General features: G+C 40.4%; 2 protein-coding genes and 1 long non-coding RNA gene across 9 annotated transcripts; 1 reads left to right on the forward strand and 2 right to left on the reverse strand.

The window, feature by feature from the left end:
* Positions 1-10,441, forward strand: LOC103702291 (protein EMSY-LIKE 3). 7 transcript variants are annotated; one of them, XM_017841645.3, is made up of 11 exons: positions 3-366; positions 3,236-3,438; positions 3,535-3,644; positions 3,767-4,016; positions 4,119-4,331; positions 4,414-4,482; positions 8,878-9,123; positions 9,218-9,286; positions 9,372-9,435; positions 9,688-9,771; positions 9,983-10,441. In XM_017841645.3, the coding sequence occupies exons 1-10, from the start codon at positions 339-341 to the stop codon at positions 9,741-9,743; spliced, it is 1,308 nt and encodes a 435-aa protein (XP_017697134.1). In that variant the 5' UTR covers positions 3-338; the 3' UTR covers positions 9,744-9,771; positions 9,983-10,441. The 7 variants fall into 7 exon arrangements, with proteins under 7 accessions (XP_008782872.1, XP_008782869.1, XP_008782865.1 ...); XM_039127990.1 differs by having other exon boundaries at positions 9,372-9,426; XM_008784647.4 differs by lacking the exon at positions 9,688-9,771 and having other exon boundaries at positions 2-366; positions 9,372-9,426.
* Positions 10,442-12,887: 2,446 nt separating this feature from the next.
* Positions 12,888-15,634, reverse strand: LOC120111304. The gene is made up of 2 exons (XR_005512475.1): positions 15,442-15,634; positions 12,888-13,190 (listed from the first exon to the last, which is right to left on the reverse strand). It is a non-coding gene; the product is annotated as an uncharacterized LOC120111304 (long non-coding RNA).
* Positions 15,635-20,671: 5,037 nt separating this feature from the next.
* On the reverse strand, positions 20,672-24,056 carry LOC103702290. The gene is made up of 3 exons (XM_008784641.4): positions 23,570-24,056; positions 22,693-23,377; positions 20,672-21,937 (listed from the first exon to the last, which is right to left on the reverse strand). Exons 1-3 carry the CDS (start codon positions 23,923-23,925, stop codon positions 20,867-20,869), a joined length of 2,112 nt encoding a protein of 703 aa, XP_008782863.3. The 5' UTR covers positions 23,926-24,056; the 3' UTR covers positions 20,672-20,866.
* Between the last annotated feature and the right edge of the window lie 3,232 nt (positions 24,057-27,288).

Below are 27,288 nucleotides of genomic sequence, written 5' to 3' on the forward strand. Positions count from 1 at the left end.
TTGGAGTCCGCCGGTTTCTCCCTTTCTTCGAACCCCCGACTGCGCTCTCTGTCTTCCACCCCGGCGGGTGCCTTCCTCTTTCTACTGATCTCCACGAATCTCCCTCAAATTCCCCTTTCGCGGTTCGAATTCTCGATCGAATTCGCTTCCAGGCATCGAAGTGGATTGGTTCTTGCGGTAGGTGGGTAAAGAATGAAGCAAGAAAGGTAGATCGCTCGGTTCTTGATGCGTTCTCGGCCTAGCGGAGGAAAAAGCGCTCTCCTTTCTCTTCTTCGAAGCGTTCGCAGCATTTTCTAGGGTTTCTCACCGAAGAATTTTGTCTGTGGGAGGACCCGACCATGGAGTATGATCCCTCCGATAGCAGCGGTAAGCGGCATCGACCTTTCTTGTGTTATGGCCATTTCTCATGTGTTTCCTGGGTTTTGGGGGCAACGTTTTGAGGAGTTTCTTTTCAATTCTTATGCTGGAAAGGAGCTGGGTGTTCATTTGTTGGGCTAGCTCGGATAGCTTGCGATTGTTGCAAGATTGAAAAATTAGGGTTTAGAGCTTGATTAGTTTCGAAATTGGGTGTACCTTTCTCGATCCCTCATTTTTTGCATGAAAAGTTTGTCCTTTTGTCTGTGTATGCTAGCTAGGTGTTTGATTTGTAAGCCAGATGGATTGAGCTCTGGTTTTTGGGAGAATTAGGGTTTTTATGGGTCAGACTTCATGGTTTCAGTGTTCCTTTTGCATTAGGTAGTGGCAGGATACAATATCAGGTAAATATAGACTTTTTTGTTGGGGGACTAAGGATTCAAGACATTCTCACTTGATTGTGAAATCTGATTTGTGCTGGGATGTAAATATATTGCATCGAAGCCATCTTGAACTTTACATTGGGTGCAAAGTGAAATATACTTTTATTCAGTTCCTGTGCGTTATAGCTGCAAGTATTAGAGGTGGGAATCGAAGCTGTATATGAAATTCAATCCGTAGCTCATAGTTTATAGACTCATTTTCCTATATTTAGAAGCTAGAAATAAATGTGCATTTCTATAATTTTGTACTGCAACCTGTGACAATGATGTGGTTACCATGATAAGAAGTGATTTTGGGAGCAGTGTAAGAAATAGACTTGATAAATCCTGAATTGTAGTTTGGATTGAAGTGAGAAATATAGTATGTGAAGCAGTATTTCATAATATTTTTGGGGAAATAGGTTTAGCGATGAATAACCCTGGCTCATTTCATCCAAACAAACATGTGTCTGCATGTCCTTCTAAAGTTGATTTGCCCAATCCATGTTATTACATGATATGGTTGAAAATTAAGTCTGCCATAAAGGATGTGGATGGTGTTATCTAAATATCATGGAACATGTTAGGCATAAAATAAACATCAAGAGTCACTGGCAATTGCAATAGCTTAGGATCTTTTTTCTTCATCTCTAACCTACAGCAAGCTCCTCTTTGGTTTCTTCATCTATGAATGACAATTTTCATGGACTGAACTTCATAGGTTTCACACGTAACTAGCAGGTGATGCAAGCTTACTGTGCCAACATTTATAGTGCTTTCTCCTAGAATTTTTTGATATATATATTTTTTTAAATGTTGGACACAATGCAAGAGCATCATATGTTAACATGGAAACAATTCTTCAGAGGCTTGACATAAGATTGGCAGGTGGTCCTTGAAATATGTTCATTTCTGGATATGGACTCAGTATAGTACTTTTTAGTTGACCTCATCTGTTTGGAGAAAAGGCTTGGTTGTTTTCTCTAGAGTGAGACTATATGTTTCCAGTATCTGAACAGACAATTTGTTTGTGATCCAGGAAGTATGATATTGAATAAAAGGATGAAATGGAACTTGTTAACTAATAATGGGATCAAGGATGTGGTTCCTTCCTTTTTAGACACCTATTTCATTTGTTATCATCTTCTTATTGGAATCAAAAGGTAAAGCTGATGCCATCAATTAGTTGGATCTGAGGGTCATCACACATTGTATCTTAAACTAATCAACAAACAATTAATTTCTTGCCCATGTGGCTGGCATCTTATGATTCACATTATTCACACGGTGGAGATTTTCCACCAGTTATTTGAAAGTTAAGGTTGACTGGTCTTGTGAATAAGTTATAAGGACCCTGCCACATTAGGTTGGAATGAACACTTTATAAAAAGCTGACTCTGGGGAAAGAGTCCGGCTAAGTTCATGGTTTAGAACTATTCATGTTGCTAAAGGTAGTTATGAGATCTTTTTATTTATAACACGTCACAGTACTTTCCATGTATTTGAGGGATAATCATGACAATCTTGCCTCTCATACATTGCAAAGGAAGTACATAATCTGCCAATGTGAGATACTAATATGTGTGATAATATAAAATGCGCAAAAGATGTGAATATTTGATTCATTTTATTTTCTATACTGCTAACTAATCATATTTTTGAATTCATTGGACCTATTTCATATATCAGTAAAGAAGACTAATTAATTGAGATCTAATTGGGATTACTAGAATTTTATGTAGCTAATCAACTGGTTTATTGGCATTTTTAATTTGTTATAAGGTTCCAAGGTTTCCAGTTTTACTTAATCAAAGGTCCTTTTCATCAAAGGATGCAATGAAATGTGGTCTTGTTGAACTGGAAGAAGCAGATGACTCATGTCCAGACCTTTAGAGTGTCTTCCATGGGATAAGTTCCATCTAGCGATTTCTCTTAAAGGAACTTGAAATTTGCATTCATATGTAACTTAATTGACAATCTGTCCTCCCATTGATATTGGGAGTTAATTCATTTAATTGGATGGTGCAGTACAGCATTAGAGAGGGGTGTTGTAGGGATGACAGAATTCAAAATGCTGATTGAGCAGTATCTTGCTGGCGTTTCAGGTTCAGACATGATATTTCAATGAAAGTGAACAAATTCCTACAAAGGGCTCATAGTTTCCAACTACTAAGACCTAAGGTCGAGGGATTTAAGGTGGATTTAAGGTTTAAATTGGATTCTAAGGCTTAATCATGAAGGAAAAAAAAATTTACAGGTTGCCAATATTTACTTTGGCAAGGAACATTAGCAATTTATATAAGGAACATTAGAAATTACGGGCTGTCAATTAGTAACTCCACTTTTTTTTTCTTGTGCTATTCCCCTTGAGATTTCTTAGTATCATCGTAATCTTTTTTGTTCCTTACATACTTAATACTGGTGTTTTTGATATTCTAATGTCCGTCAATTGACTGCAGGGACTGATGATGACCTTCCACCATCACATCAGAACAGGGGTGCAAGAGGAGGGCGTGTCACTGGAAATGGAAGAACTATCATTGGTGCTTTTTCATACCCCAGGGTACACAGTGACATGGAGACTCAAATACACCTGCTTGAGCAAGAAGCATACAGTTCAGTTCTTCGAGCATTTAAGGCTCAGTCGGATGCCATTACTTGGGTATCCATCCGCCCATAGTCTTATCCAAATAATGTGTCCTTTATTTCTTCCTGCTGATATTTATTGTTAACCTAGTGAGATATTTGATTTCTACAGGAGAAGGAAAGTCTTATAACTGAACTGAGAAAGGAACTGAGAGTATCTGATGAGGAACACAGAGAACTGTTAAGCAGGGTTAATGCCGATGACATTATTAGGAGACTTAGGTTTGTAAATAAATGAATCTTATTAATTGAACCCAGAACCCACTTAGATACACAACACGTAACAATGAATTTTGTCCCTTTCACTAATTGTTAGTGTGAATTGTTTGACAAATTCTATATAGGGAATGGAGGGCAAGTGGACGCCAAACTGGTTTGCTTAATAATGCTCAACCCACACATGATCCGGTACCCAGTCCCACTGTTTCAGCTTCTCGCAAGAGACAGAAAACATCTCAGCCTGTACCTTCTCTACCTTTGGGTGCCCCATCTCCTGGACTTCATGCACAACCAGTTGCCGCTTCCATGCAGCCATCATCAGCAGCGGCAAAACGGGGAGCCGCAGCAGGAGCAAGGGGCAAGAAGCCTAAATCAGTAAGTTCATGATTTAAGCATGAATATTTTGTAAAGTAAACTGCATTCTCCATTTTCTTGTTCATTCATATTTATTGATATGCTAATTCCTCTAATTTTCAGGGCCAGACGTTGCCTGGTGTATCTTCAATGAAGTCCACTCAATATCCTTCCGCTGGTCCGAGTGGAAGGGGACAAGTTGCAAACAGGAGTTCTACAGGTGCTGTTGCAGAGGCACCACCGTACGATCCACTAATCGGACGGAAAGTCATGACAAGATGGCCTGAAGATAATAACTTCTATGAGGCTGTTATTACTGATCACAATCCAGTCGAGGTGTGTTCGATTATTTTAGTGCTCATCATCTCGGTGTTGCAGTTGTGTATTGCCAAGCTTACCCTATTCCAATTATTGTCAGGGTCTTCATGCTCTGGTTTATGATATAGGAACAAAGAATGAGACATGGGAATGGGTTAATCTCAAAGAGGTGATTCAAATTTATTCATGGCAGAGATGATTAGAAGTTTAGAACCATAACAGACTAATTTGTTCTACAATTGCATGTAGCTTTATACCTTTTGACAATGCTCATATTTAGTTTGGTAAAATTTTAAATAGTAAAGTTCATGAAGTATCTTCATGTTATATCTTTGTGTGAACAACATATAATCAGCAAAAGTTGTTCTCTCTATAACTGAAATTATCAATGATAAGGCATGCAGGAACGTATGCTGGGAGGCTAACCCTTAGAGATGGGTTAATGTTGGTTGAAAATTAGGCACATATTTAAGGAATTTCTTTGGAACTAGTTGTAGTTGTAAATTTTAAGAAACTTATTGAAAAAGAATGTGGAAGACCTAATCCTTTTGGGCATCAAAAAAAATATAGAATTAATGCATGCTGGAGTCTTGCTGGTTATTCTGTTAACTCTCTGCTACAGAGTCTATTTATTTTTTATTATTAAATTGCAGGTTAGTGCAACATGGTATTACGTTTTGTCACCCAGTTAGGAGAAAGAATGTAATTTTCTAGCATGTTATTTGAACTGAATTGCTGATTATTTGATAATGTATCATTTGGGCTACAAGAATTGCTAGCATATTCCCATACTACAATTTGTCCATGACTACATGACTGATTTTTGCAACGGCAGCACATTACATATCTTATGGTCTATGTTGTTTGTTGCCATTTGGCATAATTTTTATAGGCTTGTTGAATTATATTTTTTGACATAGCTGACATTATTAATGCATTTTATGTGAAAAACTGATGGAGTTAGCAACTTGCCATAGGAAGCACATTGTTTCTTTTTTTTTTGGGTGGATATAGGAACCACATTGTTGCTGATTTATAGCTAGTTAGCAAGCTCAGTTGTGATGGCTTGTTTGTTGAATTGATGGCATACGTGGAATAGTGCAAAAGAAGATACGGCAAGGTGCTGGATGGTTGGAGGCTAACATATAAATGATCTTTGACAAGCTAAATTTTTTTTTGAATGTGGCCAGAAAATGATTGCAGTTATGGGTCTCCTCAGCTTGTTAGCTGAATCATAACCTAAACCTGCTAGCAAAAGGAATATAAAGTGTTTTAACAAACAGAGGGTAACAGCAGGAAAATAAGGGATGGATCGGGAACAGTATTTTAGATGAGTAGATGTGTGCTTATGACTTTTAATTTGCATACACTTGACAGGCGCTTGTCTATACTCAAGCAAGGTGGCTCTTAGTGCAATTTAAAATTGAAAGGACTAAGGCGGTTGTTTTTTTGTGTAGTAAGGATAAAGCTCTGACCCGTACACCTTTCATGTTAGTGTTTAAGAATTATAACAAAGATGGACCTGTGTTCGACTTCCTGCAGTTCAAGAGTTATATGGATAACGATGGTGGATTGGAAAGCAAATTCTGCTTTCATTACACCTCTCCAGAATTTACAGGGAATACAGGAATTGTATTTCTGTTAACCTCCTCATATGGTTTTTAAGGTTATTAAACAGGGTATTGGATGGTCTTATTCATCATCCTTTATAGAAGTCCTCTTAATTTTGCAGAAGCATTTGAATGCGCCTTTCATTGCTGATAAGAAGGAATGTGGCTATTGGTTTACTTGTAAGGTGGTTATGGATAAAGCTTGTATTTAGATGGTTTAATCCTTGTCTATATTATTTGCTCAGTTTTGTTCTTAGATGGAAGTGATGGATAAAACTTGCATTAGTGTTTCCATTTCTCCTTGTCCTTTTATTGCTGCCATGTCCATTATTTGAACTCCCAATGGTTCAGATCTTGTTCCTAGAGGAACACATCACAATTTAATTTCCACTTAGGAAGCGGCAGGGCATATGGCTCCACAGGATCATCTTTAATCCTCTGCTCCCATAAGTGTTTCTGATGGCATTCAGATTTTGATACATGCTCTCAGCATATCCAAGTTATTTAGGTATTGTATGGGACTGCAGGAATATGCTCGCTGTTCTCACAAATTTGACAGCTCTTCAAGTGATAAATCAATTTGAGTTGGCTGCTCCATAATGCAACTTATATTGCTGGATACATAATATTATGAGGCAAACTTTGAGAGGGGAAAATGTCTGTTATATCTGGATCTGGAATAAAAATGGGTATCTGTTTATCAAAAAATATCTAGAAGATACTTTTCCCTTTTAAAGAAGTTCTTGTAGTATCTTTGCCAAAAAAAAATGTACATAAAACAACATGAGATGTAAGAGTAGGACATGGGATTATGCAGTTTCAGATTTTGTCGATATGATTTGTGCCTTGTCCAGTTCCTTCTTGGTATACAACAAAGATGAGCTCAAAAATTGTACAGCCATCAATGACATTATGAGATGTAAGTATGAGGCTAGCACCAATGCATCTCCATCTTTTCTGGCACTTTTGGTGCATAATTGTTTTTTTCCTCAAATTTTGAAAATTGCTGCTACACTTTTTAAGAAATAAGTTTTCCTGTTCCATCCTATGATCTGCTTCTATTTTGGCTGTCTTAGATGCTTGATTGTGGAACCAATAGATTTTCTGATCCGATCGGAAAGAAGAAAGATTTTCTTCAACCTACTCAACTCGAATCTCTCGGAAGAAAACTAGAAAAAGATGGAAGGAATCTCAAAAGTATGGCTTAAGTCCCTTTTTCTTTCATTAATTCACCACACCTCCTAAACTATGATACATAGCCCTTATTTATAATACTAGCGAGATCCCACCTTTCACAATTTGGATTGGACTCTTTTTCTAGTTTGAATAGGACTAGGTATCCTAAAATAAATATGACTAATAAAAATATTCTAAAAAAGCTTAAAATCTCGAAATATTCTAGAAAAGATTAAAGTTTTTGAGGAGGTAGATATTAACTTCTATATCAACTCTGCCTTTTGTCGCTCTACCTAATTTTTCTCGGATAGAGAGCTACGTCCGGTCAAAGTCTTACCCAAAAAGAAAACTTTCAGTTTGACCAAGCTGTTTCGGAGCCTAAATAATGGAATTTCGATCCGATTTAACCTCCTAAGAGGTTGATCCAAAATTGTAAATCTAGAAAAGATATCCAATTTCAAAAAAAAAATATCATCTCAATTGGGCATCGTACGATAAAATTATGGCCTTTTGAAGTTTGGTCTGCGACTCAACTTTCCGATATGGCGGATTTTGCTCTTGAACCCTGTCCAGTCCTGCTTGTAGTGGCCAAAATGTTCCACATTGAGTCTAGTGATCCTTCTGAATTCTCGTAGTGACCAAAATTTTTCATATCAAGTTTGGTGATCACCTTGGACACTTGTAGTGGCCAGAGTGATCCATATCGAGTTTGGTGATTAGGAATCGTAGTAGCCAAAGTAATCCACATCAAATCCGGTGATCCTTTTGTATCATTTTTCACCAAGGTTTCGCTTTATCTTAAGCTTTTGCTTTCTTATGTTTTCTGGGCCATGAGGTTATGTGCACGGTAGTAGCTGAAAGAAATATTGACTTCCAGCTGATTGCCATTGTATAATTCAGTAGATATTAAAAGTTAGGCATTTTCAGTGTCTGATGGAATTTCTTTTCTTCATAGATGATTTTCCATTTGTCAGCCATCCTGCTGGTAGAGTTTCTTACCAGCATCTCTTTGATGCTCGTAGCACTTGCATACCCTCCAACAGCTAGTATATAAACATTCAGAATGTTTTCATTCTCCTATCAGAGCCATTTCATTTGTTGAAAATAATTGGGTTTTGAGCTTGAATCTGTATATATGCTACCTGTCACTGTACCAGCATAGCTCCATGAACATTCTTCTATCAACATTGTGGGTATGGCTTTAACACCTTGAAGAACTTCAGTAATTTGCTTAATGTTCAGTTCATGTCATCTAGGTTCTTATAGTAGAACCTACTGCAAAGATGTCCTTTAATGTCTTTATAACAGGAGATATTGATTTGTATATATACTTCATTACTGGTACTGATTTCCATATATTTAATTAGTAGCTGAGTTAGCTAGGTGAAGAACTGTTAGATTTCAACACTGAAAAAAAGAAAAAGAAAAAGAGAAGAAATACTCTCAAAATATTAAAAAAAGAGGAAAGGAAAAATGGAAAAAAAATATATATCTTGTTTATATTGCTACCATGTTGGATCATCTAGATATATGCATTGTTCTCAAACCATGGGGGCTTGCTTATCACATTTAGCTTTTCCAAATGCTCAGCTAGAACTCCCTGTCATTTTCTATTGTTGAAATCTGCTGGTTAGAGTATTTCCATGAGTTCTCATTAACAAACAAATGCTTCTTATATTGCAAGTCCATCCAAAACTGTTCTACGAAGGGATGCGATTTATTATGCAGGTAGTTATGTGCATTTCTTGTATTTGGTTTAAAAATTTCTCTAACTGCAGATTTCACCTGAAGATATTAGATGGGAAGGTGAGGATCCCGGCATCAATCATCAGCCGGGTCGAGCTGCGCCAGGTCGTGGGGCTAAGAAGTCTACAGGCCGTGGTGGTGCCATTCCAGGTGCAGGAAGGGGAAGAGGAACCTTGAAGAATCAGTCCAAGAAAGATTTTGCCCCATCACAGAATGGCATTGGGAAGAAGCGCGCTGATGACATTGAAATACTTCACACGGACACTCTAATAAAGGAGGTATGCATTTGAGAAACTTGAAGGGCATGGTGGACTGGAAAAATATTTTGACGTAACCTTCTGTTTTTCAACTTCATTTTATGGTGTCAAGCAGGTGGAGAGGGTCTTCGGTGCAAGTCATCCCGATCCCTTTGAGATAGAGAAGGCAAAGAAAGTGTTAAAAGTAAGATAACTCTTATAAACTGTTATTTCACAGATGATTATTTGCATCTGCCAACAAATATGGAAGGTACTTCTTGTTATTGCAGGAACATGAACAGTCACTAATCGATGCAATCGCAAGGCTTGCGGATGCCTCTGATGGTGAGAGTGGTAAATACTGATAATAGGCCCGTCTTTCTGTTGAATTTTACATGATTTCCAGAATATCAAGAAGGCCTCTCGGGTTATTTGCTTTCAGTTAATTCTATACATGCCTCGTTGACATGATGAAATGTGGAAACAAAACTAGTTGAATCTAATAATATTTTCCTCAATAGTTTGAGCATTATGGCAATATGTAAGAAGATCTTGATACCATCAACTGAGTGAATGCTTTTCATTTGCTTGGGACGCCAACCTCAGTCGTCGGTATGATTCTACTCGGCCAGAAACAAGAATTGCCGCACTTTTCCATATGATTTAGAATCTGCCGCATTAGTGAGATGGGTGTGTATCAAATTTTGATTCAACTTATACACATTGTTGCATCATACTGAATGTGTTTTCTGATGCGGAGGAAATAACCAAGTGTCACATTGTGAAGGAAGCTTCTTGCTAAGCCATCATAGATGCATTTTAAATCCAGCAAGTTACTACGTTTTTAAGAAATTTTGCATTTATCCAATGAGTTCTGACCTCACAGTTTTCCATGATGCAGAAGAGCGAGGCCGTCAGCGCTTGCACGGGCTATCCATGGACCGAGATCAAGGATGGAGGAACCAGCAATATGCTGGGAACCAACATGGAGCAAACTATGAGGACATGGCAGGTGAAGGTAGAGAAGGTTCTGATGGTGACCACATGGCTGGGGATGGTGTTGCATCAGACTACCGGCATGATGGTGATGACGATGACATTTAACTTGGGGTCGACCAACCTTTACTTGACATCGAGGGAGGAAGGCCCGTGCTCTGTAAAATGCAATTGCTAATATTTATTTCTTACCACATGGAAAAAATAACAGCTCCTTTATATTCAGTGAGAAGGATAACTCTGATCAGGGTTCGATCTTGGTTATTATTTCAGTGAATAGGATGTGACATGTAAATTGTTTCGATAGCCGTCTAGTGTTTTCATGTTTGCAGGTTGCATCAAGCTGGTTCTGTAGGTTGTCTCATTCTGATCTTGTGTGTGTTTTATGCAAAGATTCAGTGAAAGAGCCATATGCAACAACGAGGTATTTGCTCATCATGCAGTGATTGATTGCATTTGGGTCCCGATCCATACCCAATTCAGGTTAAAGTGGACAGGTCCAATCCTCTTATCATGGCTACCCATACGGAGGAGCCTCAAAGCATGTAGAATGGCAAATCCATGATACCGGATGGGGTATGGTTTAATCAATCATGGTCATGATCCCAAACGTAGATTGCTGTGATTAGAGGGAGGACTGGGTCTCTCCAGGTCAGTCCCAGTGGAAAAGGGGATAGCCTGAGATGGGTGCTTACGAATAGGTATGTAGATGGAAATCTCTCAATACGAAAGGGTAGCCTAAGCTCACAAATGCAACAGCCCATCAATCATATGATCCTGCAACAGGCGATCCTGCACAAGAGGTAGTCATGGGCCAGGCCACAGGTCTAAATTATATTTGTTTTTAATCGGGCTTCAGACCAGATTCATTTAAAACTGAACATTTTCTGTGCCCAAGCCATGATGGACCAAGTGCCAAATGTTACCAAGGCATCTCTAACATCCGCATAATTGTTATCAGAAAAAAAACAGTGTCTGCATTTAGTAGTGCTAGGGACAATTCACATTTGTTTTTATTGCAATATAATGCTATGTAAGATAATGCAATTGTTTATCTAAAAATGAACAAGTTCTAGAGGAAATAGATCATCGACACCAAAATATTATGTGTATCAAAGGTTAAATTGCTCATCCACAGAAACAAATCTAAATATGTCAGTTTTATGGGTATGGTGAGTCCCGTCAAAAATTAACTCCGTCAACAGTGTTGCACAGGAGACATGCAGCATTAGTACCAACAAGAGAGAGAGAGAGAGAGAGAGAGAGAGAGAGTAATTATGCATGAAGTCAATAGTACATCCGCATTATTTTGTATCTTATAATTCCACCAATAGCCACTGTGCATGGCCTGGTGCTTCTGCATCAGAATCATCCGTTTTTCAGTCTCGTTATAAATCAACGAATGTGTTAACTGACACCTTGCAACACGTTTCCATATTTTTCTTATACTGTTTTGTTGGTTTTCCTATTCAAAAATAAGTGCAAGTATGCTGGTTTGTCATATTTTTTTTGTGTGATCTCGTGCCCTAAAAGTATATAACAGTTGCTGAAACTGAATAGCCCTCTTCTGACCAGGTTCCATAGGTAAGTTATATTTCAGTCAATTGTAATGTGGGGAAACATATAATGAATCACCCTCATCATCTCCAAACTCAATCGAGTACATCCTCTCATAATCAAAGATCTTGAGCAGGTGTGACATTAGTATGTGTTCTTTAAAACTATGTCAGACAAATCCTTCATAGATTAATAGATTATATAGAACAGGACTTGCAATAGTATTTTAAAAGACCAACACCTTGATGCGTTATTTCTTGAACAGATCCATCAATTTAGAATTATGATAATTCAGCACGCTTTCTATTAGCCAGTAATCATTGTGGGTATCTCCCCATTCCTGTCGTCATTAAAAATCCCTATTCCTTATTTGAGAATGTCGAGTAGAATCTATCCATAGCAGTTGGGGTAAAGAGAGCATCACAGGATAGATAAAAGAAGATTTGATGAAGAAATTACGGACTAAGATAGCAATATCTAGTCTACCCACATATCTAGCAGCGATATCATTTCCAATTGACCCTCCTCAATCATGGATCTGGTCTTTGCAACTTAAATCTGCGACCACATTTTTGCAATATTTTGGAGAACACCAACATAACCATTGCTTCTTGGCACAATCAAGACATCAAGACAATGGTTGAAACATGATATTAGTTGACATATGAGGAGTCCCACAAGAACTTTGAAGCTTCTAATGGCACTGGATGTTGGCTTCTTTAGACCCTTTCATTACAGGTACCGACCAAAATCTTTTCCACTGCCTCCATAAGCTGTCTCTAGTATTTGCTGACAAGCAAATGTGTCGATTGGAGTGGCATTGTCTCCTGAAAATGCCTGCTCAACATTGACTTCTAAACTCATACTTGAGACTTCCTTTGTTCTAAGTAATTTCATATTCCCTATCTGGGTCTTGCCACTGAGACACCTAAACATCCTGATATTTTTTTGTGCATATACCACCATGACTCCAACTGTCTGATTCATATTTGAAGTTCAACTTGAATCTCATGGGGAAGCAATATTGACACAAGACCTTAAAAGCACAGATTAGTTTGTATAGCTGAGTATGACCATTATATCTCCTCGTGTTTATATAGTTAAACCTAAGCTTATGAGATGTTTAAGGAGAGGAAACATTTCTGGTTGAAGCCATATCCCATCTAGAATCTCGCTCCATATACACTCCTCCAAGTGCATGTTATAACCAGGTTTTACCAATCAAATTATAACTAGTATATTATCTGATATTCACTCAAATACAACAAAAAAGATATCATTAAAATCTATTTGGAGAAGGAATCCAGTCAGCACAAATCAATCCACTTATCCACATGCAATGTTACCACAGAACCCAGGGAGTCATAATAATAAATAAGTGCTGCAAATCCATCAACCACAAACATAACTCCGCATGTAACTATTATGGCTAAATGATGTCTATGTTTTGTTGACTCTCCGCTATAAAAAATCCTTGATATTATTACCATGAATCAACTCCAGAGTTTACTGGTTGAGTAAGTTGATTATCCTGTAGATATAATAAGCAAATGAAACTAAAAGAACAGAGAGTTAGTGGGATGCAGAATTGAATATAAATTAAAAGATCAACAGCAGTTTGGAGTAAGGATCTATTCTAGATAATGAACTTAGCAGATTTGATTTGAAACTAGAGGACTGATTAATATGGAAAAAAATGAGAAGGTATAGAAATTCATTCTCAGGGAAACATGCTATTAGAGAGACTTAAATGCCAAGATAAGAACCGAATTACCTTAATTCCATGAAGATAGACAGTATGAGAAGTGCAAAAAAATTATGACTTCATAGTTCTCAGTACAAGAATATTAGATGACACAAAAATCCATTGTAAGGGAAGGACAGGGAAAAAAAAGTTTGCTGATGAAAAAAGATAATAAGAATAGATGAAAGAGAAGAGAAGAAGAGACCAAATGTAGCATAATATATGCATAGCATGCACACAAACACACAAACATATATGAAAGGATGATTTGATATAGGGTATTATCTGGCCCCACTAACAATCACATTTATCAAGGCAGTAAAAGAAGGGCATGAAAATTCAAATTTGAGAAGACACGCATGTGGGTTGGGGGGTGGAGGGGAATAAATAATCATCCCAAGCCTACATGAAGAGGCATGCCAAAGTTCCCCGCAAAGTCAAAAGATGATGTCACTACTTTGACTGCTCAGCCAAATCATTCTAGATTCTTAATTTCCTTTGAAGATCCGCCAATTTCTTTCTTACCTGTTATTTTACAGATTGTGTGTCGCCAAAGTAAATCGTTATTAAAGCATGTATTTTGAATATAATGAAGGGGGAATGAGGATGCAGCCAATGATGGTAAATGACAACCTTTTTCAAATCCTCTCAAGAAGGTAGAAGAGAGCATTAAGTGAGAGATCATCCTGTTTTTTATCACATCTTGAACATTATATCCATATCAAATCCTCTTTTGTGAGGTTACTTCATGTAATGATCTCTCTAGGGTGACAAGCCAAGCTAAAGCTTGGCTCTTAAACCCAAAAGGAAGGCCGCAAAACCCTTTTCAGACTATCTATTCAAATTTTTCTATTTCATGAGATCTGAACAAAAAATCTTTGTGAATGAGTCCCTTATAAATACCCGCACCTCGAACTGTCTTCCTTGGAGACAAGATTAAACCTCATAGGTTATCCAACGAGAATGTAAGCACTTCAGTTTTCTTATTTTCTGAGACTCCATGTGAAAAGGCAGTATGCCATTCATTATCCGTGCCTTAATTACAGTCCTAATGACTAACGACTCGAGACTTTCTTAGAGCTTACTGAGATTAAACATCAATATGACAAATATTTTTTTGATGTAAATATGACAAATAATGACATGAAAGATCTGATTTCCTATAAATGTTCAATTTAATGCATTTCAGATCAACCAAAACTTAATTTTGATGATGAAGTCCTCTTCTAATCTCAATTTCAAGAAGAGCAAACGACCAACACCTTGTTACCTACTGCACATCTATGAGGTCGCTTAAGGAAAGAACAGAAACAAAGCAACTGGACGCATTTTTCTGAAATATTGCAAGACCCAAGACCATTCTTATCGCTCCTGTTTAAATCCCTGGACACCAGAATAATATACTAATATTCAGTAGTAAACTGCGAATTATGACTTATTATGTTGACGGGTGTTTTAATATATATATATATATATATATATATATCATGAAAAAGCTTATAATAAAATTTCTGATTCCCTATTTGAATAGTCATAGTCTCACCGAGCACTTCAGTTTTTTTATTTTCTGAAATGCAAACACTCAAAGTATTTGAGTATGTTTGTTTTTTCGTTTCCTACAAATTAGTGTAATTCCATACGACATTGACTTGGAAGAGAGCATTAGCACAAAACTTCTGCTGTTCCTTCCGTCTACTTACACTCTTTTCTGAAAGCATTCCCAAACGTTCCGGACGTTTTCACTCAGACAATTTTAAGAAGTTGTAATTGTCGCCCGAAACAATCAAAAAGACCAAAGAAATAAGAAGCCCTCGCCAGGAAAATTATGCCACAAATCAGTCGCGCAACTCAAAGTGATACAAAAAAACGAAGTAAATTGCTACGCGATGATCATACCCATGATAAAACCCTTTCCAAGATATCGTAATTACGCATCAAATTCAGGGCTTATCAAAAATGAGAGGGGGCAAAAAGTAGACACCTCGAAGAGCTCCATTTCAATTCTCAACAAAGCAGCTCAAAATCTCAGAAGAAAAAGGGAGGAAGAGGAGAGAAGGCGGTACCTGGGGAATGAAAACCCTGGCGATAATCCCATCAGGAGATGATGACAGCGTCGTGGATCAGGGAAGCAAGAGTGGAAGAGAAGGGCTTCCGATGGCGGTAGATGGAATCGGATCCTGGTGAAATAGCGGAAGGCTGAGGGTCGGCGGTGCGGCCGGTAATTGGATTGCATCCGCTTTTTTAGGCTCCTATGGTCCGCGGAAAGCATTTTGCCCTATAGAAATATAATTTCTGAAAACCAAATATTTTTGATATATACGGTTGATTACCAAAAAAAAATGACAAATTTTTAAGTACTTATATTTGGTTAGCATCCACTTTCTTGAAAAATTACGTGTAATTTTTATTATACTTTTAATAAAAATTAAATTTTTAATATATTTTTAATGCTTTTTTAATGCTGAAGAATTTTTTTGGAAAAAAATAAAAATGGAGTGGTTCCCATGGGAAAGTAATTTTCCTATGTTTCTTATGGGAAAAACTTTTCCATAAAATATGGAAATCATATTTTCATAGAAATACAACTTTTCCATCACTCTCCTTTAAAAACTCCAACCAAACAAGCGACATTTCATTACTTTTTCGTTGACCATACTTTCCTCCTCTTTTTTTTCCCGCGAACCAAACGAGCCCTTAGTTTTTTACGATGGGTTACCACCGCCAATATCGAGCATGTGCAATGCACGTGAAAGAAAGCATGACACATGACCTAGAGAGAATGAAAAGACGAATGTAACCCCATCCCTTTTTGTATGGTCGAGACCGTTTCATTCTTACATGCTAAGCAAGAACTAGATTAATTGCGATGATTCTTTATCTTAAAAAAAAAGAACAAAAAATACATTTTGACTCCCTGTACTCTGCAAGAGCTATACATGGACCTCATATATGTGAATCCGAAGACACCCTACTGGTTCAACCGCGACCACTTCGTGCTCCCCGCCAGCCATAGAAGCATGCTCGAGTACACACACATAGGCAGTAAAACAAATGGGAGCAAAGTCAGGGGAGAAATCTTAGTTGAACATCATTCCAATTTAGTTTTGCTATCCTTATGCAATCAATTTGAGAGGAACCCGTACTATTTGATTAATCTCAAGATGTAATTTATTTCATATCTAAATACTAATTGCTTTTTAAATACATTTTTTTATCTAAAGTTTAACAACTCAGGACTTTATCCAAAAAAATAATATTTTTTTAAATTCTCATGTACTTCTTCCATTCAAGCCTTAATGTGCTCATCACGGCTCATGGTCGGCCTCAATAAGCTCATGTTGTAGTGTTTTTTAGAGCTCGTTGGGTTCGTAGGAAAAGAAGGGAAAAAATGTGGTCAACGGAAAAGTAAATAAATACTTCTTATTTGATTGGAGTTTTCAAAGGAGAGAGACGGAAAAGTTCAACGAAAAAGTAAAGAAATGTCTCTTGTTTGATTGGAATTTTCAAAGGAAAGAGACGGAAAAGTTGTTGTATTTCTGTGGGAATATGTTTCCGATATTTCATGAAAAAGTTTTTTTCATGAGAAACATAGGAAAGTTAATTTTCTGTGAGCCGGAAATCGAAACATTTTTATTTTTTTCCAAAATGGTCCTTATTTGATCTAACGCATTAAATACCTAATTTTTATTAAGGTATAATAGGAATTACATATAACTTTTCTAAAAAAGTGGATGATCAACCAAACATAAGCACTATGAAAATCTGTCACTTTTCCATAGTCAACCAAATATGCCAAAAGTACTTTTCCAATCATTCTCTTCCTAGCAATATACTTTCCATAAATCATATTTCTATGAGAGAAAATGTTTCCCGCGAACCAAACGAGCCCTTAGTTCATATAGGCTATAAATCAGATCTGCTTTGGTACTATTTGTAACAATTCAGAATCTCATTCAAAAATACTAGTCGAAAAATATTTTTTAAATTCCCTAGTTCTGTATAAGTACCCAAATCATTTCCAGCAAATAACCGATATATAACTAAAAACATGACGCACGAGTCTTCACATAAAGATTCCAAACATCTAGAAGAATACTTTCTTTTCATTTATTACATAATGATGTAGCATTATGCTAAGCATACTAATTCTTGGCTTGTGGTCTTTACTTCTTTTTTTCTACCATCCTTTTAAATATGTCTTTACTTGTTTTCCATACCTGGGCACCAGCCTCTCCTTCTTTTTCTTTTTCTTTCTTTTTTTTTTATTTTACTAAAGCGGATAGTACATGCACCTAATAAAGTTAGAAAACAAAATGCCTCCGACCAGCATTGCATACTAAATTTTTCGGAGGTAGAGATGCGTCCGAGGACGCTGCCAACGGTGATGATGGAATGCAGGGGACGCCCATGGCAGGATGCGAGACTATGGAGGCAACTTGGATCAATTGCACAGGCCTTTGGGGTCAGCATATGGACATGAATGCGTTTATGTGGCCCGCCGGACCCACCCACAATGGACTGCTTTGGACTTTAGGCTCTTGATAACGGAGGGTCTGCTCCTTTACTCGGTTACAAAAGCTTTCCTTTATTAAAAAATTAGTCATAAAAACAACCTAAGCCTGGTCCTCTTTTTTTTTTTTTTTTTCTGCTAAGGTACGCCTGGTCCTATTGGGCGGGGGAAAAAAACAAACAAAATTAAATAAACCGCACAAAAAAAAGAGCACAAAGTAGTACATCGGACTGAAGCAAAGCCGCTCCCCCGTAGCATCAGGCAAGCTTTTGGAATTTTGGATGGTTTTGCAGGAGCCTTACGCCACAAACCTTGGTCACTGCTAAATTAACGGATCAGACGAATAGCCTGGAAAATGATTACTCCAGGTCTCCAATTTCCTTTTCGCTTATACGAGGGACCTTGATTCATGCAACCTCCCAAATAGGCTCTAACTTCTATATTTCAGGGTTATTAATCTAAGTTAACATTACGTTAGCATTTTTCAGTCCATAATTTTTATTCTTCTGATTTATCGAAAACGGTAAAAAAAATATAATATATAAATAAATTTATCTCATTCTATAAATTTAAGCTTTTGATAGAGGTTGTGATTTTAACATGGTATCAAAGCAGCACTCTTTAACCTCGTTATTAAAATTTTACGCTTAAATTTTTAGAATAAGTGATGGTTATAACAGGAACAAAACCTGTCTCCCATGCATATCTTTGCAAAGAGTTGATAGGAAAGATTATCTGGTCCAAATACGTAAAAATGCCTTCAAATTTTGAACCTCCTTCCAGTTAGAAGGGGATAGCCACCATTATAGGCTGCCAGGTCAGTTTGGATCCTCTCCCCAGATAAGAGAATTCCAATTTTAAATAATCGATCGTCCATGTATTGAAATGGTTCAGATTGGATGGGGCCTGTCATCCATGATTTACCCATTTCAATGAGACCTCTCCAGGTCAAACCCAAACAGGAGAGGATCCTGGTTCCACCGTTTTTCGAAATAATTTGTCAGATGTCACATTAGTGTTTTATTTGTTTTCCCTCAAATCAATACCGTGTAAGTACGGAGATATGTAATTTAGATTACCTATTATTTTCGTGTAAACTTCATCTGGTAGAACATTCCGTGCAGGTCCACCAACCCTGTGCACCCACTTACACGTTGAACATCGGGTGGGACCAACCAAAAGAGGATATGTCGTCATATGAGTGCATAGATCTGTTCATTACAATATGAAATCTGACATCGCTGACCATGCTCGGGTGAAGTTTAATAAAAGTAAATTTCCAACAACCGTGCCGGGCCTCAAGGACACTGCACTTGGCGCCTACAACCCAGATAAGAGCATGGATCCTAACCATCAAGGTGGTAGCCTAGTGGTACTGGGCAGCAATTCTAACCACAAGGTCTCAAGTTCGAATAGCTGCGGTGACGATTAAATTGTGGACCGGAGCTCACTACTTTGGCCACTGCTTGGACTTGTGGTGTAGGACCGCTCTTGAACCGCTAGTAGCCGGGGTGGTGCCGGGTGTGACGTACTCACACGTGGGACTCGAGCCAGAGCTCAGAGGAGTAGCTGAGCCGGGCCCACGGGTGGGGAGGATATGAGTAAAACCGGTCGGGGTGCCCAACACACGGCCATTTCTGCCCGCATCGAACATTCTCCTGGCGGGGCGGGGACCCAGTGGGGGCTGCTACGTGGGGGTGGGCTTGTCCCTTCCTCTCCCCTACCCCTTTTGCTTTAGCGAAAAAAAAAAAGAAAAAAAGAGCATGGATCCTCTCTGTGGTGCAGCTTTCACATCATGACAAAATGAACGGCTATCAAATAAAATGATACATAAATATATATATTTATTGCGGGCGTCTGATTGGGTATCGTTCACGTAACGGTCATTTAGCCCCCACTCAACTGAGAAACACACCTAAACCGCTCAAAAAGGTATAATGGTAGAGATACTTTATTCCACGTGGCTCGCCATGTGAGCCTCTTGATCCAGCGCGTTCGTAGAGATACCGTGCTGAAAAGTAGCCCTTCAGAAACTATGCACCCTGGATCAATTATGTTTGTACGGGGACGAATAGAATGGAGTTTCTATTCTCTATTTATGTACTCTAATCTCCTTCCTATGAATCGATTTCCTACAACTACCATTCATCAAATAGAGGATGATAAGAGTAAATATAAAAATATTTATTTATTGGTTAAATTTTGACAACAACATTCTTTTTAAATCATCCTTAGGTCTACAAGAAAGCCGACAACAAATTTTGGCTTTGTATGTGGCTAGTCATTCACTCTGAAGTCACCTTATAGGTTTGGAAAGGAGAGCCGCCTAAAACGCTTTGAGGTTTATTTTTTTTTAATTTTATTAGATATGTTTGTATTAGAACTATATGATTTATTGGTTTAAAAAAAAAAAAAAAAAAAACTATGCTCCCAGAGTCACGTGGAGTCAAGATGATATGGAGTCAGACAGGTACTTTCGTGAGCCAAAGAGCAACCAAAAATCACAACCACAAAGTTGCATTTCATGCTTCTGCAGGTACAGATATCAAAATTCGGATAGAACAACATAGTATATACTTACACATGTATGTACATATGCTATATATACATAGCTGTACATGTATGCATATGCATTTGATATTTTTAGAATCAGGTGAGGGCTGGATCCAAACCAATCTTTGGTATCCCACTATATAAGTGACTACATGTATGTATATGCCTATGTGAACGTAACTGTACATGTATGTATAGGCATTTAATATTTAATCAGTGACTACATCAACTCAATCACAAGGTACCTCCAATATCAATTTAACAATTCACTAATTATCTTCAGCTTACTAGAATCCGACCCAAAAAGTAAAATATTAGAAAAGAAAATAATACAATAGAATAAAATAAAAAGATATCATGAGCCGGTGGCGACTCAACTAAGCCTTCAACGCGGTACATAAATTTACATCCGCTGCCACTCAGGGTCACCTTCTCACTCGTTTCCGTAGAATCCTTCCCACCTCCTCCGCCGCCTTCTTCACCGGAGGCGGAGGAGGCGGAGCCACCGCCCTCTTGCGCGGCCTCCCCACGCTCCTCTTCACTGGGGCGCTCTGCTTCGCCTCCCGCTTCGACGTCGCAGCGCCGAGGGACAGACGGGAATAACGGTTTCTTCCATTCCTACGGCCTACCTTCTTCCGCTGCTCGGCCCCCTTCCCACCATCACCGGAGGAGGCGCTGCTCCTCAGAGTATTCGGCAGCGCCCCGTTGGACGTCGGCGAGCTACGGTTCATCCGATTCATGATCTCCCCCGCACCCTTTCCCTTCGACGCCGACACGGCTTCGCCGCCTGCGTTCTTCTTCTGTGATTTCGCCGTTGCTTCCGCTGAATTCTCGACAACAGCGGTGGATTTAGTCGTCGGAGTGGAGATAGGATTGGAGCTCTTCGATACTCCGCTACCCCTGTTTCCCGCCTTCCCACAGGTTTTCTTGCTCCTCAGACCTCTAGGCCCGGCCACGGCGGACCTCTCGTTCTTCCTCTTCTTGGCAGGGATCTCGTACTCCTCCACGTCTCGCTCCTTCCGATCAACTCGAAGCTCCTCCTTGTCCTCCTTCCCCCCCTTCGTCCCCGCCGCCGCCTCGCCGGAGAGGGAACTCCGTTTCCGGCAAGCAATCAAGAAGCCCGAGGAGGTCGGCTTCTCGAGCGGTTTGCTGTCATAATCCGGATCCGATTTAAAATTAGTAACCGGCGGCGGCGGCGGCGGCGGCGGCGGAAGAGGATGCGCAGGTGGGGTGGGTTCAACCGCTTTCGACGGTCGGGCCGGCTTCCAGATGGTTCTGGCCATCTCCTTGGAGATGAGCCCATGGAGATGGACGGCTGCGATGGACTCGGGCGAGCTCTTCGGATAGAAGACGATGGCGTTGTAGCAGAGCAGCAGCAGATCGCGGAAGAACTCCGCGCTCGTGTACGCCTCCCCGCACTGTCTCCGTTCCAGCTTCGCCCGCACCGTCTCCAGGTCAACGTGTCGCCGTATCAGGCTCCGGTATCTGACGCTCTCCTGAAATAAATTAAAAACTGTTGGAAAAAATAAAAACAATATGGAGTATATATAAATACGCTCTCTTTGGCACGAGTACACGCCCCTTTACATCGTTCTGAATCCGTTACTCCGCCGATGTGTTTGGAGACAGACGTCGACAGACGGGTGCATCTATATAAAACAAGGGATGATTGTAACAACCAAGAAGATCGTAGTGCACGCGGAAATTGGAATACTTGGAGGGAATTTTGGAATCTGATGAAATGTTCTTCACGTCAGCAGGTTAAGTAGGCACGACTTCTGGCTTTCCATGTTTTAGCACGTACTTTAGCTGCACCACAAAGACATCTTATCTCGCAATGGGGATATGTAACCACCCCCTGCCACGAGCCAAACGAGCTCAGGCTATATACACTTTAAGCTAAGAGAGAAGAATCTACGGGGGATGTAACGTCGAATATCCGTCAAGATTCGTACAATCTATATCGACTGGCTGTACCCCGGTGATCATCTGTTGCTTCAAAAAATAACAATAAAATTGTGATATTTTTAAAATTTATTAATGATATTGCTATTTTCATGTTCCTTTGGAAAATTGAAACCGTTTCCTACGGATGAGATTTCATGAAGGTTTTTCGGCCTTTCAACCGTAGTCCCGCGCGAACTACGTGAAATACTGGGGGCTTTAATTTTTTTAATATTATTTTTTCCCCTCAAATTTGAGAGGGGATATCCGATTAATCGCGAAAGGAAACGCGACGGATGGGAGTTACCTGGCTCTCGAGCCGGCGCTCGAAAACGGATCCGTAATTGCGCGCCAGGATGACCTCGAGGAAGGCGATCGACGGCTGGGATTCAGCGGCAACCCGCTTACCGACAGGGGACACGGCGTCCGCCTCCGGCTCGTTTCCGCCGTTGCCACAGCTGGAGACCACCTTCCTCCGCAGCCAGAGGTGCCGCGGTCCCCTCGACAGTCTCGCCGAGCTCTGCAAGTTGCTGGTCTCCTTCGCCCCCTCCCCTTCCGCCTCCGCCTCGCCGCCCTTCGACTCGGCCACCGACTCGCCGGACTCGCCCAGACCCTGCGGCCGCGCCGGGTTGGCCTCGGCCGCGGCCTTCGCTATCGTGTCGGAGCTCCCGTTACAGGACGCCTCCCCGGCAGACTTCGCGTCCCCGCCGGTGGCCGGATCGGCTATCTGGTCCTCGGCACCGGGCGCCGCCTCCGTTTCCCGGAGTCCTGCGCCGGGTTTCGCCTCCTCCTCTTTCCGATTGGTTGAGTTGGACGAACGGCTGGAATCTTCACCGGAGATCCGGTTTCCGGAGACGTTCCCCGAAGTAGATCCGGGTGATTCGCCTTCCTTTCTCCCCTCCTTGTCGTTTAGATCCGGTTCGCCGTCCTCCCTCTTTCGGAGGCTCCTTTCGCGCTCTTCGTTTAGCTTTTTTAGCTTTAACTGTAAAGAGCTGAATAAAAAAAAAAACAAAAGAAAGCCTTGTTAATTTCCAAGATCACCGCACGTCGAAATACCAAAACCGTCGGATCCTCGTTACACGGCTGATAAAAACATAAGTAAAATATAACTAAAAATCTTTTTTTCGGTACAACTAATTTTTTTTTTAAAAAAATGAAACAAACGGGGAGATCGATTTCTTTACACGATGGAAACATCGTGGCGCTGAACCTCGCGACGGAGCTCGGCGACGCGGAGCTTCCGCAGCTCCTCGAGCCAGGGGATCTCCACCCCCGGCCGGCCGCACCCATCGCCGGCGTCTCCATCGACGCCGATCTCCCCGTCGGCGGCGGAGAAGCGGCACTGGAGTTCGCGGTACCGTTTCCTACAACCCTCCGGCGTCAAGAGGAACTGGTCGGCGGAGGCGCTCCGGGTCCGGATCTCCATGGCCACGGAGTCCCAGCTCCGCGTTCCATGGCGACTCACGGCGCACGCGAGGAGGAGCTCCTCCAGCGTCCCCCAGATCTCCGCCGCCGCCTCCGGATCGGTCGACCTCGCCATGGTTCATCTCACCCGGCTCTCCAAACCCTAGGGTTTTCCCACCCGTTCTCCTTCGTTCCTAGGTTTAGGATCCCTGCTCCTATTTCCCGTAACCCTTTTCTTCCATCTCCAAGGGACCGCGGAGGTATATAAACGGAGTTGAAAACGAGCACGCGATCGAAGAAAATTCTACTGCCCTTTCGGCAGAGGACTTGGGATTTCCAAAATTACCAAATACCCCATGGAGTTGAGGCATTTTCACGCAGCCCGCCGCCTCATTTTTTGAACAATTAGAAAAGCTGTTACCATCCCAAATGACGGTATTTCCCCTGGTGGTGACTTATTTGTCGTTTTCTTATGGTAGGTAAAGATGAGAATGTCACCAGCGAAGGCGAAAGCCTGATATGCTCATTCCGGATTAGGCGGCCTTGTCGCTGGTGGGATCGTGGCCGTTTGGTTGGGTTGTGTTTTAAGCCACTGCTATGTTTGGGGTGGACATTTAGAGATCAGATCGGCTGGATGGGTTGAACACGGAAGTTCGAGCGCACCAAATCTTACCCTGATGCGTGGGATTTGCTCCCGGGAAGTGAATCCCATTCGTGAAGGGCGTATTGCATATAAATTTTGGGGTGACAATAAACAACGTTATTGGAGAGAAATGATAAATTGTTGATGAGTATGATAAATTGTTGGTGAGAGATTGAGAGATGAGGTTGTTGCCGTCGAAACAAGACCGAGGTGGGCGAGCTGCTGGGTCAACCCTGAGACCGGTGGCAGGTAAGTTGGGTAATTCGGTTGATGCGTCGGGTGCTGGGCTCCACCGAAGATGGTCTGCAAGAAAGTCTGCTTGTCGAAAAGTTTTCGGCAAGAGATCCTTCAATGCTTAAGCCATAATAAAGTGGCAACAATATGGAAGAAAGAGATTTTGGTAAAATATAGCCTCTATGAATAGTTAAAAAATATCCTATGTATCGTGTACATGGGGTCTCCCAAGCTACCCCTTTATATAGAAAAGCTCACTTTATCATTACCTCATCTAACGTGGCGTGCCATAATGGTCAGGTAACAACTAGTAGTATGGCCACGACACAGGAGCTAGTCGTGGGCAGCAGACAGTGCAGGCCACAGTGCTGGCACAACTATAGGCTGCCAAAGCTATCGGTTGTTAGGACTGCCAATCCTTATCAGTTACGTGTTGATTGTTCTCTTAGCTGATGGCTCTTCTTCAGTTGAGATCGAAGTCAATCATCTCAATTTTTTGGCTGCTCGGCTGGGGTCGAAGTTGTTCTCCTTGATTTATGTATAAGGTCAATGCGATAGGTCTGGCCCGAGGTTGAGGTATCCAATATTTTTGTCATAAGAGATAAAACCTTATATTGAAAGAAAAAATGGGGGAAGGTTGGACTCTTATCTATGCATGTTTATAAATCTGACAAACAAATGAATGCATGGTCAATTTGATATGAAGAGGAAGAAATGTTAATTCTTCTAATTTTAAGATATATAATTCTTTAGCAGATAAATAATTAAAAATTATTGTTGTAGTGAAATCGCGATAGTTGCTACCGGTCTTTTTTTCTTAAAAAGAAATACAACATGATAAAACAGCACAAGATTAATATGGACACTTCTAGCTATAACAAGGTAAATAATTTTATTGGTTGCATCCAATTCTAATGCAAACCATATCTGTTCTAATCCTATTATGCAATCTAAACCAACCTCAAACCATAACCTATTCTAATTCATCCCTTCTCTTGACCTGATTTGATTTATTTGAGCCTAGTAGACATATATCATAGTATCAGGCCAACTTAATCCCACCAACTCCAATCCAGTTATACCCGATTCAGTCTGAACCTAACCACCTGATGGCATCCAATCACACCCGATTAAACCTCAACATGCCCAATAAAACCCAATCAAACCTAAGACTGACCATCTAATCATGCATAATTACACCAGATCATATCCATTTGTGCCTAATCTAACCTAAATCCAAGTACATGATCAAACATGATCGTGCCCTATCACTCTGATGTCCTCCGACTTGACTTGATGTCAAAAGACCACATCCAATTCGAACCATTCTTTTGCAACCAAGAAAGTATAAGAAGCATCAAAAAGCTGATGTGGCTTAAACCTAATCCCCCCATTATTGGTCGACACGCGGTAAGTATTTTGAAAAAAAAAATTATTTCTTGGCAGGATCTAAACAAGGATGAAGATTATGGCAGATTTGAATCTAAATAATGAAAGATGTTACGACAATTCCTTGATTTTCATTCTTAAATTATAATGGATCCATGCTCTCTTTTTTATATAAACAAAACCAAAGGACTCCAAAGAAAAAGGATAAACGGCTGAAAGCTCTCAAGCATAGATAGCTAGAAGCTTCTAAGGAGTGGCTCTCAAGATCTCATGGCGAGAGGTTCCCACATAAAGGCTCTCAAGCTCTCATGGGTACCTCTGTGTCTAAATCCTTTTCCACGACCATCCTCGTATAGTGTCCCGTCCATACATGATGTGCGTCCTTAGAAACTAGGATGCGTATCAAGGGAGGTCGCTCTTCCTTGCCACCCAAGACCCAAGCATTGTGCATATGGGATCTTTATCCTTGGAGACTAGGATGCAAGTCCCTCATGACCGCCCTTTCATGCCATTCGAGACACAAGTGTCGCGCACACGAGATGCGTAGCTGCTGCCCAGCAGGCTGAGTACTCCAGGACCAGCTCCCATATCAAGAACTCTAGATCGAGCTTTCAAGCCAAGATCTCATGTCGAACACTTCAAGCCAAACTCCCATACCAAGATTCCGTGCTGAGCACTTTGGACCGAACTCTTAGGTCGAGCTCTCAAGGCAAGTATTCCAAGCCGAACTCCCATACTGAGCACTTCAGGCCAAGCTTCTGGGCCAAGTTCCTAGGCGGAGCTCTCAGGCAAAGCTCTTTTGCCAAGCACTATAGGCCGAGCTTCTATACCGAGTACTCTAGGTCAAGCATTCCAGGCCAGGCACTTAAAGCCTAATAATATAGGAAGATCACTCTACTCTAATACTTTTTATTCTCTTGCTATTTCTCGTTGTTATTCCAAATCTCTTCCCGACTTAAGCATTGGATGAGACTCGGCCAGAGCCACCCGATATACCTTTTTGTTCTCTTTATGTGCAAATCCATAATTTTTCATGGGAGATCGGTGCTTTGCCTTTTACCATCATAGACCGAGAGGATTGATCAACACCCTCTACGCCTCTAGATCATCAAAACATGCTCGAGCATGATTTGAACATCAACATAGAGTACGATGATCCATGTCTCTCCTTGCCCCTCTCCTCCTCTTTTTTAAATTTTTCTTCATTTCATTCTGCATAAAACCCTGATTTGG

The sequence above is a fragment of the Phoenix dactylifera genome, chromosome 7 (assembly GCF_009389715.1).
Source record: "Phoenix dactylifera cultivar Barhee BC4 chromosome 7, palm_55x_up_171113_PBpolish2nd_filt_p, whole genome shotgun sequence".
Lineage (NCBI taxonomy): Eukaryota > Viridiplantae > Streptophyta > Magnoliopsida > Arecales > Arecaceae > Phoenix > Phoenix dactylifera.